Source organism: Anopheles darlingi, chromosome 2 (genome assembly GCF_943734745.1).
Source record: "Anopheles darlingi chromosome 2, idAnoDarlMG_H_01, whole genome shotgun sequence".
NCBI lineage: Eukaryota > Metazoa > Arthropoda > Insecta > Diptera > Culicidae > Anopheles > Anopheles darlingi.
In genome coordinates, this window is record NC_064874.1 from 92136263 (window position 1) to 92154401 (window position 18139).

Here is an 18139-nt window from a genome sequence, read left to right on the forward strand (position 1 = left end):
TAAGTGGCTTGTAGTCAGCCCACAACAACGCGCACCTGACAAGGTTACAAAGCGAGCCCAGAGCACGTAAAAGCCTCTCTGTCTATCGTCGTCGTCGTCGTCGTGGTCGTCGTGGATGATGATGTGATGGAGGAACCGGCTGCTCGATAGACACATGATGTAACGGGCGCACTCGATGGAATTAGTTTAAAGCGTGGCCCCTTGGGAGATGCAATCAATGATGCGGTAAACATAATTTCCATTTTCCAACTTCGACTTCGACGTCCGTGTCTCGATCGAAACGGCACACCAGAGGGCGGACCTCTCTTCGAGGCAGCTCTTGTCTGTTCGCTCTTCGTTTGCAGCATTTATCGAACCTAATAGAGCGTGCAAAAAATCAAACATACACACCGCCCGTGCCCGGACCACCCCCCCAGGAGGAGCCCGTTGTTCGGTGCCAACGAGCCACCATTAATCGAGTTCCGTGAGAGACTCCATCCCTTGGCGGGGCTGGGCGCGGTGAGTAATTAATTTATCGAGGGTAATTGCGGTCAGATCGCGTAACATCATTTGCACATTTGGCAATATATCGACATCGAACATCGGCGGAGGCGCGCCGGTATTTGCCAAATGCATATTGTTTTCAATCTGATTACAAACCATCGAGATCGAACGTCGCTCATCCCTTACGTTTTGATTGAACAACAGAGAGGGAGAGAAAGTGCGACACATTAAAAAGGGGTAAAGTTGAAAGTGTCAGAAGCAATGCTGCGTAGAGGTTTACGATACTTTGATGAGAACTCCTTAAATAAGTCCTTAAATGCTGAGTGGCCCCAGGACCGACTAGTTAAGTTGTCCTCTCAAACGTCCCTCTTTGGCGTACTTTACGATCGTCCACGTCGCAGACACACCAAACTCCCGGCAGTAATTACTCGAACACGAATCGATAACTGTCACCATCAAGGAGACAAGATAATTCTCTTTCCATGTTGACGTCGTCATCGTCGTCGCGCTATAGCGGGGAACCAACATCATCTTGACCTTCGTTGGGCTGGCGTCCGATTTTATATCTCGTTTTTTTGGGACGCCTTCAATGCCAGACATGGAGAACGTGGTGGACGTCGCGTTGCATACCTTTAATGTGTTTCGCTACTTTCAGCGAGCTCCAGAGCGGTTCTCGGACCACCTTTGGTCCGGTGAGATACTCCTGATGTTGTTGGTGCTGCTGTTGTTGTTGCTGCTGTCGCTCGGCACTACGATAGAGGTCAAAGTCACCGGTACCACCGTACAGCAGGGGATGATGGCCACCACCACCACCACTGCCGCCGGTCGATTTGAGCTTATTCAAGCGGTTCTGCTGCTCGCAGAAGCTTCGACGCTTGAGCTCCTCCTCTAGCAGTGCATCCTGTAGCCGATGATCACGCCCAGCGATCGGTGGCCGCATCGGTTGCGATCGATGTTGCCTCGATGCTCGTTCCTCAACACTACCATCGTCGGTGCGATGGCGAAGGACGTGCCCGTTGCTCACGCCAATGTCGTTGTGTCCAACGATATCCGTGTTGCGGGTAGTGGCGGCAATGGCCGCCAGCAGCTTACTGCCACCCTTCTTACCGACGCCTCCGCCACCGCTGAGCCGTCCCATCGCATCCGCACCAACCCTTCGTGGTCCAACGCCTAGCAATTGCTCCAGATAAAGTGCCTCTTTGGCGGTGCACATGGCGGATAAGCGGATTGGCACACACTTACACCTGGAGGACGGTCACTCGTTGGCATAGTTCCGCCCGAGTTCGAGTTTGTCACTCACTATGTTTTGCACATCAATCACATGCTAGGCAAAGGGGGTTTCACATTCCCCCCGCGAGGAAACCTAAATTCACTTAACCAACACGAAACGAAAATTGAATGAAAACAATATTACCAAACACCCAAACATCACTCGGCGCATATCACACTACGAGGAGCGTGAACGTCGACCTAGAAACCGATCGTGCCGGAAAATCATGCGGAAAACACTGAGGGTTGAAGGAGATGGATGTCCACGATCAGCGCATCAACTGGGTCGTGTGCATCTCCCTGTAACACACACACACGCACACACTCACAATTCGAGACGGATCACCATGAGTCACCTTCGGAGGCAACGGGACACAGTTCCTGGTTCGTGAACAGGTTGCACGGCGCCACTCGATTTGGGACACAATCACGATACTCCAAGCGCAACACGATCACGGCGAGGATGCTCAGTGAACGTCGTGGCCTCCGGAGAGTGTGTCATCTGCCGCGAAGTACTCCAAACGAATGCCAAGCTTCCATCTTCAAACATGCCTTTCATCCCCTGCTCATCCCTACTTTAGTCAATTAAGACTTTGCTTCTCTGTCGCTGCTGCTGCTGCTGCTGGCGTCAACACTGTTCACGGTTTTGTCTTCGAAACTCTCTTCCAAGTACGCACCTCACTAGCAAACAGGGTGCTGCGTCGTGTGTCGACGAAGAAGAAGAACGGAGAGGACAAAGATCACAATTGAACCCGGTACACACAACACACACGCGAGAGACGCGAACGTTCAGCTCAAGTTCGTTTCGAAGAGGAACGCGTACGATCCTCGTGCGGCACGCTAGCTACTCCAACACTAGCTACTACAGCCAGCACCAACATGCAACTGAACCGCGTGCGTGCGTGAGCTGAGCTTGGATCGCCACCCTCCGGGGGGAGGCATCGCACACAACGCGATCGCGCCGCGGCCACGCTCTCCAACTCTCTCTCTCTCTCGCTGTCTTGGGCGCACTTGTTTGCTCTTACTCTACTCTTTTATGCTTAGTAGAGGGGTTTTTGGACAATTTTCTTGGGACCTTTTGCTAGACGGAGATCCTCAAGTCAGGTGCGTCATTGAAATTGGTTGGAACATTATGATCACTCATTTTTAAAGTTAAAAATGTTTTGTTTTGTTATAACAGTTTCAAAGTTGAAAACCGATTGCAGAGAAGAGAGAATACTAGCAACTTGGTATTCGGCATCGTTTGCAAAGTAATTAGCGAGCATAATTAGAGCAGAGTAAAATATGCACCAGATCGAGGTCTCTTGACGTCTGCGAGGTTGAATGTAATGGAATGGCACAAGCGCCAAATCATCATCATTATCCATCATCGCCAAACTCAAATCCAACTGTTGCTAATGATAGGCATCTCATCTTCTGTCCCCGGCGAAAGCACGAACAACTTCCAAACCAAACAGAAATGGAGAAAAAAAACTCGATTTCCAAATCTAATCCCGGTTCCATCGGTGAAGGTTAGCGAGCGTGCTATATAGTTAATGCCTAACTTTGGCCAGTAAAGTGCCAGTGCTGGGATAGATGATCTTCACATTTTGGTTTGGGACTACAATGCGAGCGAACGCCTTCTTTTGAAGATCAACCCTTCTCCATCTGCAGCAGATGATGATGATGATGATTGCACATTTCTCCACTTTGCCGATTGCCACCGAGCCCGTGCGCAAAAAAACGGAGAGGCAAAAAAAAGTAAGTTTCGCGGCCACATATGGCACCGGTGGCCAATCGTGACGCTAATTTTTTTTTTGTCGCAACTTCGAGCGACCCTCGAGCGGTCTCTGAACGCGTTTCTAAACGCCACATTTCTGCCCTACAATTTTGGGAAGAGAATGGAAAAAGAAGTAAAAGAAGGTGCCTCATTTCACGACCACGGCCATAATTCCGTGATATTAATCTATTTCACTCGCATCAATCACAAAGGCGACCGCCACGCCTTCGTCCAAGAGATTTATCTCGATCGCGCTCGTCGGCGTTTTTTGCGTTTGATGAAAACATATTGCTCCACGTGCGGTATGATGCTGTCGGTGTTGTAGAAGAGGTGACGACGGGTTACGGTGGTTGCGGGGTGGTGTTGAAATGAAAACGAAATTCGCATCGGCATCAATGGAGATTTCAAATCAACCAAACGCTGCTGTTCGAATCCCTTTACACACACGACGCCCGTTCGCTCTCTGTGCTGCTACTTTCCTTCGTTTCTATTTCGATTTTCGATGGTTGGCCTGCAGGGAGAAGGCCAATACTTAATGCCACTTCCTGGCTGGCGAGACTGGCGAAAGTTAAAACAATATCAGCTGGAAGTGGGCGTGTGATGGTGGCTTGCAGCGAAAGGGCACAAGCGGTATTGCCACAGATAAATGCAATGATAAACGCATTACGATGGCTGCTCTTACCGAGCCCACAACCGATGAAGGGTGGAAGCAGGTGGAAAATCCAAAACATTAGCATCGGAGCTATGCGGCGCCGTCGTCGTAATGATTTCATTTTTTATGGTTTTTGTTTTCGTAGCCAATGAATATTAATTTGACGCTGTGTGAATTGCCATTCAGCTGAATTTAGCTGAGAAGATGATGCGTAACACTATGCGGTAGTGTATGTAAAACACAATTTGCCGACGCCAGCACCCCCATTGGGGTGTGAGCAATTGAATTAAATACATAAAATGAATTCCATTTTCATCCCGAAGCAGTACGTCACTGAACTGAAGCCACTTCGTAACACGCTCCACGCTGTTGGTTGTTAGTTCTTGCTCGAGAGATTTAGAGGCCTTCCGGTGTGCCGTCCGGTGTGCTGTTGCATGAAGCAAGTCGCAAGACAGCATCCCAGAGTTAAGCCCACCAGGTCGTAATGATGGCCATAAAGACGCGACCGCACCATCCGTTGGTCCATCCCGGCCATAAACAACATCGCACGCTGTTCGCGAGTTCGCGCGAAAACGCTGAAAGACGAAAAAACTCCAGCCATCCAGCCGAAGCTCTCGCTTTAGTGTCCGTCGTGGGTGCGAAATCAGGTGTTACGGTATTCTGTGCCGTGCAGACGACGAACCGAAGGTGGCGAAACATAACAAACCGCCGGCTCCAAAAGTGCCTCAAAGTCTCGCGGTGCGATGTGATGCTGATCGGTGTGAAGATCATTATCCAAATGTTTACAATTGCGATCGCGTTTAGCAAACAGTCCTTGGACCCTTTTTGCGGGATGCTTTTCACTTGCAGCACGGAGTTCGTGGAAGGTTCCTCACCCTTTATTCAGTCTAGACACTCGATGTGCGTGTGTTGTCTGACGCGACTGTTGGACCACCGCAGAAGAAAACACATCAGAAAACACAACAGAAAAATGGACATCGCTCCCTAGACATATCAGAGTGTTCGGAGCGAGTTGCAGTTCTCGAATGACTTGCTTGCTATTGCACATTCTATCGAAGTTATGATGAATGCCCGCGAACGTGCTTATGATCCGGCGTGCAATCGAAACATTTACTCGCTATGTTCTGCCATTTGACGATCGGATGGATGATGGAATCGATGAAGGGATTTCCGATGATGGCACGACGGATGCTGCTGGTATCCGGTGACCGGTTGTTGGTGCATAATCCAAACATAAAATCCCGGTGCTGCTGCTTAAGACCAACGTTAATCCGTCTGCCACTGTTCGGAGCATGTTTGGCAAACTATCATCGCTCGCCGGATCTAGTGGAACCTTCTGACTGGATCTGGAAGTCGTAAATCGATAAACATTCGATCCAATTTCATCTCTCCGTAAACCAGTTGCCATTTACCGTTTCTACTAACGAGCACTGGCACCGGCTCTTGGAAGCAGATAAGTAATTTGTAAAAGTGTTGTCGCACATATCCTTCAGCATCGCACCACGGCACGGCATTCCCTATCACGAATCGCAACTGGCCAGAGTGAAAGCGCAAAAATCAGTTCACGAGACGAGACGGAGCGTCGCCACCGAGGCGCCGTCGTCGTCGTCGTCGTCGAGTATCGCCGGAACCGCCATCTTAAGGAGTCTCAGATGCTGCGCTGCACTCTTTCCTCTCCGCTCTCGATCGTTGTTCGATTAATTAAAAGCCACGTAACGATTGCTATAATCAATGTCGATGGTGCCAGGCCAAACGAGAACTAACGGTTGACGCTTGGTTGGGGTTCGCGTAACGCAAACCGATCGAGCTGAACCGATCGCCGGGCTGCCAAAAGAAGAGCGTAGAAACACGCGCACACACACACCCGCCAGCTTTCTTCCGGCTTGCGATCCATGGCTGCGGACCAGGCTTCCGTCTTCCGAAGCGCTCGAGCTCAATCGAGCGTGACACGAAGCAGATCGTTAGCAAAACATTAGGGCCAGCGTGCCAGCAGAAGACGAAAAAACGTCCGTCTCATGCTTGGCAATTAAAATCAAAGGGGGCGAGTGTGGGCAGGAGGAAGTGCAGAGGGCTCCAGAGATCCTAAGACAGGCCCGAGTGAGTCCATCACTGCGATCCGATGGGTACACTTAGATAACCAGGCTTTTGGAGGGCTGCTAACGACACTCGCATCTTGGCGCGTCGCGTGCATCACTCAGAAAGCAGGAAAAGTGTTATCCAAACAGCCAGCCAGCGCGCTAACGATCCATTCGATGACTCGAGATTTCTTGCACCGTGACTGCGTCCTCGTTGTCGTCGTTGCGAGCTGCAGCTTCCGCTACGGTGGACATATTTGGACAAATGAATTTCCGTTCCACGATCGCCATTGAAACGGAAACTGGCATGGCATAAAGCGGTTAACGAACGCGAGAAAGTGCTCGATCGCCAAGTTGGGATCGCCGTTACCGCCCTCATGCGTAGACCACTGGACACCACCCTCTCTCTCTTGCTCTTGCTGCTCCATCGGTTGGAAACCTAAATCACGATCGATCGAATCGAGGGTTCAAGATCATGACCACAGGTGTACGCGTAACATACCACACGCGGTGCTGGGGGGAAAGGCATCTGTTTAATCGCACCATTTTAATGGATTAATCGCGCAAAAAGGCCCGATCCTCGGGGTGTTGATTGCTTCGAGCGTCAATCGATCGGTGCGGAGCGATGTTTATGCTGCGTAGCATTGCCGCGATTGCTGGTGAAATGCCATCGTGCGTAGCAGATACAGGGCGTGAAGCATGTACAACATGGCGCTGGTGCTGCTGCTCGTGCGGGCATTTCTCCAACCGTTGATTGACCAATTGAGCGGCACTCAATGTGAACCTGTGCGTTGTAATCTTTTTGGGCAAATTAGCAACCCCTCATTGGCTCATTCGACATGGTAATTGCGATATTTGGATGTAAGCCTTGGGGTACAGAAATACTAAACATAAAAACTAACTACAACAGCTATTTGAAAGCATTGAATTATAAGGAACAAAACTTATAAAACCATTCTCTAATAATTGTTTATAATATAATCAATGAAAATGAATGAAGAGAGTAGGAAATTTCAATTGAAAGAGTAATTTGTGTAAGTAAGTTATTAAATAAGTACGTATATATAGAAATCAATCAGTTAAACAAACGTTATTGAAATCGAAAAAGTGACAAGGTGTTTGTTTCAACATGTAATTTAACTGGGAATGGCATTTACAAAGTTGCAATTTGCAGCTTCGCACTAATTTATCTTTTAAATTGCTTTTCAGTTTACATTCACTCTTCTCACTCTCGCGCAGTAAGCAAATCAAACTCAAAACCGAGCACAGAACACTGTTAAGGTTCGCATACAGGAAAAAGGTAACATCAAGGTAACTACTTTTTTTTTGTGCTAATCTGCAACGTGTCAAGGGCTGTCACGTCGAATAACCGCCTGGTTAAACACGTAGTTGGGGACCAAACACACACGAAAAAAAAAACCCCGTCGACTCCAAACTAGATCGAAAGGTGGCACATCCGTCATGGTAGCGGTGGCGGGCGCGACGACGTGTTATGCGGAAACCACTAGCACCTCACCAGCGCCCCATCGGAGTGTAATTATGCGTCCATGGCACGTAACTGCAACGATGCATTTTCGTTCCTCCGATCCCGATGTTTACGCAGTGTCGTGGGCTGGAGCACTACCGGTAGTCGCCGGTAGTCGCCGGATGTCGGACGCTCTACCCCGGGGAATTGGGAATTGTCAACAGTAAGTAAACTATGTTGTCTTTCTCTCTCTCGCTTATGCAAACAGGTTTTTGTTTGGTTTGTTTTTGGAAACCGCTTCTTGACATTTCACCGAATTGTCCTCCAGTGACGGTGCGGAGTTTTCCATCGAAAGAAAAACCATTATCCAGCACAGCACTAGAACTCCATTCCGTGGAGCATCTAGCAAGGGAGTGTGGCTTTTCCCATCCACCGTACCGTGCCGCGTGCGTAATGCGCTTATCTACGCATGGAACACCCGGTTGAATTACCACAGTTTTCCATTAACCGACTGGCCTGGCTTCTTCCTTCCTTCCGTTTCGGCCTCGTCCGGCTTTCGGTTTGATTTTTCCGATGGGAATTCCATTTTCCTACTCCGAATCCAGTTAATTTCTTTCTAGCTCATCGCTCCCCGTGTGTGTGTGTGTGTCTGTGTTTGGGAGAGAGAGAGGGTGTGCAAAGGTTTTCCCGTACGCACAAATCTGGGCCGACTGGCAGACCGGCGGGCTTTGTAGCCGTCGTATGACCCATTTCCAGCACCATTCCATCAACAAGGGTTTTACTGCGTGGAGGGAGGTGTTTTGGGGATGAAAGTGCGGCCACTTTGGGAAGGCTTTTGCTAAACTCACACACACACGCCCATCTGGAGATACAACAAGCGGACAACATACTCCAACCACAACATGCTACCTCGTGGGCCCCAGATCGACCGGATGGGAGTCTGTTGGATCTGTTTTGTCTTGATTACTTCATTAAGGAAAGTAGAGTGATAATGATAGTAACTAGCCATTAGCGTGCAAGCGGGAGAGGTGGATCGGCTTCTGTTTAATTACATTCCGGCTTCCAGCCATCGGGCAAAGCCCACAGCAGTTGCAGTGAACGCGAGGCCAATGGCATTCAATGCGTTGCGTGCTCCGTCTGTGACGTATTTCGCGAATCCCGGGAGCACCCGGGTCAGTAATGTCATGTTACAGCATTTTTCCAGTACAGAAAGTGCCTTTACTTGGGATGCTTCTCGTCTTTCAGACCTTCGCTTAGATCTTCTAGCACGATCAATTAGGGATTGCCCGTCCCGACCATCAGCACGACGTGAAGAAGGTGGTGCTCTTCGCCTGATAGCGTGCCAGCAACCCCTTCCTGGAACGGGACGTGAATGATGACGACGATGATGATGAGAGAACGAAACTAATTGGGAGCAACTTCCGAGGGTCGCGTGTTCAAAGTGCTGCGCGCGATGTTGGCACGCGATTTACATGCAACCAGCATGGTCTGCACTTATCGGACTTTACTTGGAAGAAAGTGATGATTTGTTAGTGTTGGCGCCAAGTTTTCGACTACGAGAACGCATACTAGAACCGTCACTTCGAGACATTCTCGTTGAGGGCAACTTTGAACTCGAGTTCAAAGCTGAAGTGGACCTTCATTTAAAAAAAAATGCACAAAAAAGGCGAGCGTTTAATTGCTAATGGTGGTTCGCGGATTTTCTCGCTTTTCTTCAAACCGTGCGACTCGCAGAGTGTTGCGCAACTATCTCCGAAAACAAAACAAAAAAAAGACAGATCTCACTCGAAATGGCTCCATTGGCAAACGGCATCCATTAGAGCCGGCCGACGGTAATCAAAATCGTGGCGAGGATAGCATAAAAACGGCGCTTTGATGAGTGCTTAGACGGACGGGAGCTAGATTGCGCAAAAAAAAAAAGGTCGCATTGGGTTGGATTCCCAGGGATTCGCTTGACGACAATGCAAGCCTTTGAGATGAGTCTTTGGTGAGATACTTTCTCGACATTTTTGTGTCTTCACCCCCGCCCGTTGTGGGTGTTGTCAATTGTTGTCATAATAATCGACAGCCTTGTGGGGCAGCATCGAGGGAAAAACTCTCACCTCGTGCACTTCAAGTGTGCATTCCTGCATCGAACGAGAATCAGGTCATCGCGCATCCGCCGGCATTCGATAAGCCATTGTGGTTTACCAACGAGGCGAGGTAGGGGTACCTGGTATTTGCATAAATCATTCACGCATAACGTGAACCCGGACGAGACATACGGGCGCCCTTCGCACACCGAGTATTTTGCATTAACTTGCCCGCTTGGTTCCGGTGTTGGCGTACAACGCGCGCCTTCGCCTTGGCCTTCCCCTTCACCCTGCACAACCGCTCCAGCGGAATTAATTGAGCACCACACACACGAAATGATGGAGGATCCCTTTCGCTTCCGGCAGAATGGTGGTGGAGGTACCGAAGGAATTGTGTCTCGTAGCTCGTAGTGACAAACACAGACGCTGCTCACAAGGTGAAGGCAAGTGCGTGCCATTAACTGCGCCCGTCCGTGTGTGTGTGTCTGTGTCTGGTTCACGTGCATTAAGTTTTCCATTTTTAGAGACCTCGCGATGCATCTCACTTTCCACAAACCCACTTCGAGCACCTCGTGTGCCTGCGAGCGACTAATTTTCGCTTCGCTGCACGTACGCAGCATAAACTGAAAGCATAATCGTTCCACTGGCAACCCATTCAATGCACATCCCAACCCAATTATTCAATTAGCAACACTCGCAAACCCAATGCATTCCTTGGTGGGCTGCTAAATATTTGTAGAGCCCCAACCCCGCTGGTCCGGATCCTTTTTTGCTGCTGCTGCTGTGCTCTTGTTGTTGTTGTTGGCTGTTCCAGCTGAATGCCCACAAAACACACACACAGACACGCAAACACGGAACAGTGGAAAAGCTCACGAAAGGGTCTGTGAAGGGCGTGAGCACGTGTCGTTTAAGCTCGAGTGTTCGATGAGGGAAAAATCCAATCAAACGAGTGTGAACCCACGGTGGTAAAAAGGGTGCATCCATGGGCCACTGATCCGTGGGATTTTGGGGGTGCAGATTAGTGGTTTCGTGTCGGTGCAGCGCTGGTTCCGATGTCACGCTTGCAAGACACGTTCACGGATGCATTCTTAAGCGTTGTGAAACCGAAAGAGAGCTTCAAAAACTTGCCAGCTTAATCGCATTAACAACCCCGGACAGATTTTGCAATTCAATTTCATCCCAAGGACGGCCGAAAAGCGTACCGGTGAGAAATGGATAAATTATATAAGCGAATCTGGTCTGGCCACGGCACCGAGCGATCCTCACGCGACTTCAAATGAAAATGAAATGAAAATGCGAGCTCGCGTGCATTTCAAACCATGCCCGCACGCGTTTCATAAATAATGCACCGATAATTAAATTCAATAAATTTTTGGCCGCAAGACTCGCGCCACTAGAGGATTGTGGCTCAGGAAAATGGTCATTTCGCGCACGAGAAAATCGCTATTTTCACCCTCGAAAAAAAGCGAAAACGGGGCCGTTTATGCCTAATAAAACGAGTAGAGTGATGTGAGCTTTAGGCAAACTACTTCTTTACGCACTTCAGTTCCCTGAGATGTGGTACCCTCTACCGGGCACTCTACGTCGGTATCGACGTTCGTCGACTTTCACAATCACTCATCCGGAATGGGAAGTCACTAAGCTGCATGGCGGCCTGACGGATAACCGCTTTGCAATAAAACGGCTCGTATTTGATGCAATTACCACCCCTCCGGGAGAATCGAAGGGTCGTTGAATGGCGATTGGATGCGAGGTTTTCGGCGAAAGCGGACCCCGTGTCGCGAACCGATTGTTTCGTCATCTCCACGAGAAAATAGAAAGATCTCGCACAAAAGAAAAGAAAGATGAGTGATAAACCATATATTCCCACCGGTAGCCAATCGGTGACCGATCGGTTGCTGTGCCATGTGATCGTGATCAGCTTTCCGTTTCTGACGTTTACGATCCAAACTATATGCCACCGTTACGCAATGCAACTACTGCCCGTTGCTGGTTTGACATTATGTCCACGACGATGATCGGTGGCATAAGTCAATCGGGATCATTATCGATTGCATGATCTGCGTTACACGATGTGATGCAGTGAAAGATGCCCTGACCAGGCCGCTGCTGATCGAAGGAACACGCAGCACGAGGCAATTGATGCTTATCAGTGTTGGGTGGAGACCGAAATGGGGATGCCAGCATGATGGATGAGCATCTTGTGCCTCCGAAAACGATTTGGGTGGCCGATCCGAATCTCTCCAGAGGTGCATCTTCGCTTAAAGTGATTTTTAAAGAAACATCTATCTTCTACCATCCATACCTTAAGTGTTATACCATTTTAAGCATTCATGTTATAGCATTTTAAGATATTTAATTATTTAAAAGTTTTCCAATTCATATCATCCTAGCTCACTTTCGCTTTAAAGAGAGACCGAGAAAGACAATCGCGCCTCTAGCGCCTCTAGCGGCAACCACCGATACTACTAATTGCATAACTGCGGGCGTTCGATGTGGTGTGCTGCATCAAGACTACATTCAGGCGCAACCTAGCAAAAACGAGGGTTCCACGGGTTTTCCCAGCACTTTTTATGTAAACTCACGTTTTATCAACTAAAATTACTATCAAAAAATGAATCTGAGTTCATATAAGAAACAACACTCACCATGAGCCCGTTCAAGGCGGTTGGAATCGCCCTTCGATGCGCCATTTCGCTTCAGCAGCAGATTCCGCTTGGTCGGTGGCGATCCTTTCAGCTGCTCCGGAACCAGCAGCGTATTCGTGGCGGCACTCGACGAGTTGGAAGAGATGCGTTTCTCTGCGAAATAGAAATGCAATCCGGTAAAGGGTGTAGACCATTAGACCAACCGAACAGCAGCAGCAGCAGCAGCGGCAGCAGCAGCATCAACGTCTTGTTATGAGGATAGAATGAACGATTCCGTTCAGTCACGACACAATTGAAATGCTACATTTTCGGAGCAGGATATCCGCTGCTCATCCCCAAACGGACCACAATCTAGCAGTAGAAGCGGTTGTGCAAGTTATTCGAGGCCATCTTCTCTACTCCACCCGCTCCAGAATGATGGGTTTATTTTGCAGCAAAACTTGAAAGCCGGCCACTTTCCGGTTCCAAAGATTTATTTGGGGCAACTTCCGGCACCAGCCGAGCATGTGGCTACCGAGTGCCGCGTTGTGTTGGCCATTCGAAATGCACTTCCCTCTGTCCTCGAGCTGCTTTCACGGTGAGCGATTCTTGGAGTTGGAACCGAAAATAAATCCCAAATCCCCCGGATTATCCCAGGACGAGAGGTAGCGACTGACTGAGTTTGGTAGGCCGGCATGTAAACAACTCCTCCTCCAACACTTCTCCTTCCTCCTGGTGACCAACCGAGCGTGTTAGTGTCGTTGAAGCGAAGCCTCCCCACACGAAACTCGGCGGGGCCCTAGATCGAATCTCGTTTTCATCACCATCGACCAGCAATCATCGAACCGAGGGAACCGAGAGTGGAAAAACCTCAATTACCGTGTCGGTCCAGGCCAGACTCGGCTCCGGAACGGAATGACCGCATAGTACGTACGACACAAGCGGCATGGTTTACATTCCCGTACCGGGAGAAAATGCAGTCCCTCAGCATCCTTTACGATACCGCGCCGCGACTCTTTACCGACAAATGAGCCACACTCCACTGCCCCCGTTCAACATCAGGCCCTCTTTTCCCGTCCACTTCCACTCGACTTCAACTCCAAAGAAGTCAATGGTCCTCAAACTGCTGATGAGACTTTAGAGCAACCGACCGGCAGTAGAACAACACACGTTGTCTCTCTATCTCTCTTTCTTGGTAGGTACCTCGCGACTAACCAATCGATTTGGCCTTACCAACTTCCTGCACTCTTGCCTCCTTCCCAAACGAGACATTAACATGCAATCCTGCATCTTCCGCCGTGTCCGAGGGTCCGAAGCGATGGAGGACGGACACATGGAGACAAATGCATCTTCACGGGGAGAAGGGAAGCGAATCATGAATAAATTATATGCTGCAAGCGGCCATCGCGCGGATCGTGTCCGTGATGTTTGCGTTGAAAGAAGGGGACGCGGGCACTCTGGAACCTGATCCGACCGCAGAGTACGTACGGAGAAGCTACCATTACCTGGCTCAAAAGGGGACCTCTTCTCGTCTCGGACCCTGCTGCACATCGATTCATTCACCGTTCCGGTCCGGTGCGTCCGGAGCGATGCAGGTTCCATCTACCACCTGTCGCCTCTCTCTCTCTCTTGCTTCTCCTGTCACGGATCTCTCAAGAGGGTTAAGAAGCGGGGTCTTGCCAATGCCACGCGGAACAGGTTGCATCAAACGCGCATTGCACCAAGCGGCGATCGTATCATTAGCATTTCTTGTTTTCGATTTCGCGACACGCACACCGATGTCTTCCGGAAGTGTGTCGAGCTATGTTTACGGTTTCTTGGGTCCCAAAAAGGCGAAATGGAATTGCAATATTCTTCAAAAACCAAGAACAAAAACGCTGTGTACTCTCGTTGATCAACATATTAATCTTAATACCGTCCGTTGCATGTTTGCAGCTCACTCCGGTCCGAAGCCAAGAAGGTAAATCGCAAATCGTTATGCAAGATGCTGCCTACGTTGGCGCTTCGCTGTCCATTCCATTCTGAGCTAATGGAAGATGCACGTCGGAACGGTCGCGTAACAAAAGTCGCATCATACCGCCTTCTTCTCCTTCTCCGTTGCCCTTGTCCAAGTAAAAAATCACATTCATCCGGTCCGGTGGGTCCGGTATTGTATCTTTCTTGTGCATCTGCATCAGATTGTGTTGCACCCGGGGTCTACGGCTGCATGAGCACAAGTTCCCTCGGCTGCTGCTGCTGCTGTACGTTATGACAAGTAGAATCAATTGAAGAATGTGCACTGTTTCACTTCGTGCTTCTCTCTCTTCCTCTTCCTCTGTGGCCACCATACCTTGGCTGCCGTATTACGGAGAAGCCAAGAAACCGGATCACACACACCCAGGCCCAGGCCAGGAGTTATGGCGTCGTGAAGCGTGAAATATACCGAGCCCAGAGAGCGGCCAGAACCAACCACTGTCCCTCCTCGTCGTCGAGGCTAACGGAATCGGAATTGGACAGCTACACACTGGCCTCACTGGGCTCTTCGTCGTCTCTCATCGTCTCGAGCCCACCGTACCGAAGGCCGAGAAATTATGAGTGAAACCGGAAAGCATAAAGCATAAAGCAGGGGATTCTACCTCCCTCTTTCCCGTGCCCAAAGTTTCTTTGTCCTCGACCTCGGCACTCGCGGTGCTGAGCGTGTTGTTGAGATGCGCATCGGCAGCGGGTGGCATCGGTGGTGTGTTGTGTGTGATCCTCTCGGGCACCGGACACGGACCCGGACCAAACTGGTTGGCCTTCATCGCTGTAGGTCGATGTGGCAGGGGAATGCAAATTTCCTTCTTCGTCCGGTCCGACCAGCCAGCATCCCGCAGGAGAAGATACCGAACCGGTCGACGGTCCAGTCACTACTACAACCTCCCCTCCCCTGGTGACCGCCACCATTCTTCCCCAAACACTATAGTAGCGAACCATCATCATGGATGGAGAAGCGCAATTTATGAGAAACGATTGCACCGTCGTCGACGTCCACGAGTCGTCCGCCCGACCCAGGAGGAAATGGATTTTCGCGATCCGGTTCGCGCGCATTCCGTTGTCTAGTCCCCAGAACCGAACGGGAGGCTAATGTACGGTGTGGTGTTTGTTGATCGTCGCCGATGGGAAACTGTAACATCAATCTCTCGGCTGTCTGTCTCTCACTATCTCTCTCTTTCTCCGTGTCTGGACTTGCCACTAAGTGGGATTTGCACAAATTGGACGCGACGAGCGCTTGGCGAATATCAGCTACTTACGCAAAGCTGCGGCCGCCCTCGCTGCACTGCTTCTCGGTGGCTGCTGCGTTCCATTCGTCTTCGATGGAGGCGGTCCCAGGTCACTGGATGAAGAATTAATTGTGCGCACATCTCGCTTCTTGGCCGGTCCTGCGAAATGAGATTGGAGATCGGAATGGGAGTTTGAGACTTTTGCTGTTTATAGACCCACAGGAGAAACAGACGAAATTGCGCCGCGGTCAGCCATTGTTCGCCGCGGAAATGGGTCATATTTACTGCCCCATCAGATAATACAGACCCCCCCCATCTTTTTGTGCCAGCAGTCCCAGCAATCTCGCGCGCCGGGCATTATCCGCATTAGCATGATTGCTGGCCTCAAGGGCAATCGAACTCTCTCTACTTCTCCGTTTCTTCTACACCTTATCTCTCCCGAGAGGGCAAATCACTTGTAAACCACAAAGTGCCTGTAGACTATTGTGTTGTCAGAGGAGCGCTATTTTGTTGGCAAATTTATGGACCTCGTTCGCAACCTGTGGCCGAGGACAAACGGTCCTTTTAGCCGGATGTACCCCTGGAATGACAGGGCTCCGATCCGATACGGTCATTCCTAACCTCAACCTAATTCCAGCATTACACTCTTTCAATGGCCACCACCTCACCTCGACCATACGGTAATCGCGAGGTTCGCACATGTATCGTGGGTGAGTGAAGGGTAGTGTCTACACAAGAGGCCAACCGACAATTTGCTCCGACGACGCAGCATGATGTGCGATTTTAGGTTATGTCAAGAATTCAAGATCGAGCGCGATCGGTCGCTCGTTCGCTCGGTGATCGTGGAGGCGGCCAACCCCAACCCAAACGAGTCCGCCTTCCGTACTGCGAGCAGCTGGTTGCTGACTCGGTGACCGTACTGTTTGATCTACAATTTACACCTAAACACCGTTCGTTAGGCTCAGGCTGGTTCTGTACGTTTCTCTCCTCTACACCAGCACCATTGTACCGCCCTTCTTCAGATACTGTGTTGGGGCCCGTGGAGGTGCCCGCCTTGAATTCATCTCGGGGTCACATTGAACCGTCAGCTGAAGTGGCTAATGAGAGGCAATCGACGACACATGCCTTCCCAACCCGGGGACCAATTCAGGTCTCCCAAAGTACCGGATGGTCTTTCCTCGGATGGACCTTAGATGGACATCGAGAGAGAACCCCGTACACCACAATCAATGTGACTCCAATGTGCGATCAACGACGACTTGCTACCATATGTCGACCGCAGCAGCAGCAGCAGCAGCGTCGAGGTACGCCTTCGCTAAGACAAGATCCGCTTCTCCACTGCTTAAGCCACCGACGCAATGGTTGAACGTCACTAACTACACCCGCACCCAATCTGGAGGCTGATTAGAGGCAATGGCAATGTAGAGAAGGTAAAAAGGGGGGTTCACCGGGTGTGCGGAGCGACAACGAAACCTGATTTAAGCACAATAAATAACAAGCTTATTATACGTGGCGTGTTGGAGAGTATAAGGAGAGATCCCGGTTCGCCACTACCGTTTCACACACAGAGCCGCACGCTCTATCGCGCACTCGGACGCACAAGATCATCGCAACCTAAGGCGGGAGTACTGGCCGCCGTGCTCGACCGACGGAGTGGAGTCTAGCGAAGCGCATCGAAACGGGCAATACATTTGACCTGAAGACCTCTAGTCCGTGGCCGGACTGTGATGCCACCCCATCGGAATAGCTCACACTCACTGTTGGTGTCATTGCGATACGGCCGACGCCAGGCGATGCGACGTGGCCATCGTTGTTTCACACAAATCCCTCCTAAACCCCAACCACGTCGTCTCGTGGACCGTTAGAGAGGCGTGTTTAGGCCTTCTTCTGATCGTAGCACACTTCCCACCACACCACAGTTTCGGAATTGCGTTTTAATGAACTAATGCAATTCAATTTTATTCCTCCCCTTTTGGGCTGAAGAAAAGCGGGTCACTGGAGTACCGCGGCCGGGCATTGTGACATTGTGGCGCGGAACTGGCGACATGTTGGGGGCGACCCTCGTTTTCGCTCTCTTTCTCTCTTCTTTACTCCAGGAACTGTGGTTCAGGGCCAGCAGCAGTGATTTCGAATTATGTACATTCCAAATGCATCGCCGCCTATTGTGTCCCCAAAAGTTGTCACCTTGACGCCGAAAAAGCCCTTCGATAAAGCACTTTGACCCCTATTCCTAACTCTCTCATTCGGCAACGCGAGAAGAAGGGGAATGGTAATTAAACTCATTCATAAGTAATGGCGAATGGTGCGGATCTTTTAGCATTAATGGCTAGTGCGGGCAGTTACCGATTTTGCGGCAACGATGCAAATACCAAGGTCTGTGATCTACTTTACCGCCCAAAGGTCAGCTAAGTGATGGTCCACTTTGCCACATCCACGGTTTGATTAATGTGTGCTACAAGGCCACGGCGTAATCTGCAAATACCAATCGATCGTTCGCC

The 18139-nt window shown here is 50.1% G+C and overlaps 1 protein-coding gene across 5 annotated transcripts in view; it reads right to left on the reverse strand.

Moving 5' to 3' along the window:
- LOC125951801 (microtubule-associated tumor suppressor 1 homolog) overlaps nt 1-18139 on the reverse strand; it is a 72264-nt gene that overhangs the window by 23751 nt on the left and 30374 nt on the right. For 3 of the 5 annotated variants that reach the window (XM_049680855.1, XM_049680854.1, XM_049680858.1), the window contains exons 3-4: nt 15672-15800; nt 12424-12576 (exon numbers count right to left, since the gene is read on the reverse strand). In XM_049680855.1, the coding sequence (XP_049536812.1) occupies nt 12424-12576; nt 15672-15800 (282 nt within the window). Of the gene's footprint in view, nt 1-1113; nt 1856-2429; nt 2620-12423; nt 12577-15671; nt 15801-18139 lie in introns of those variants that run through there. The other 2 variants (XM_049680857.1, XM_049680856.1) reach the window with 2 other exon arrangements.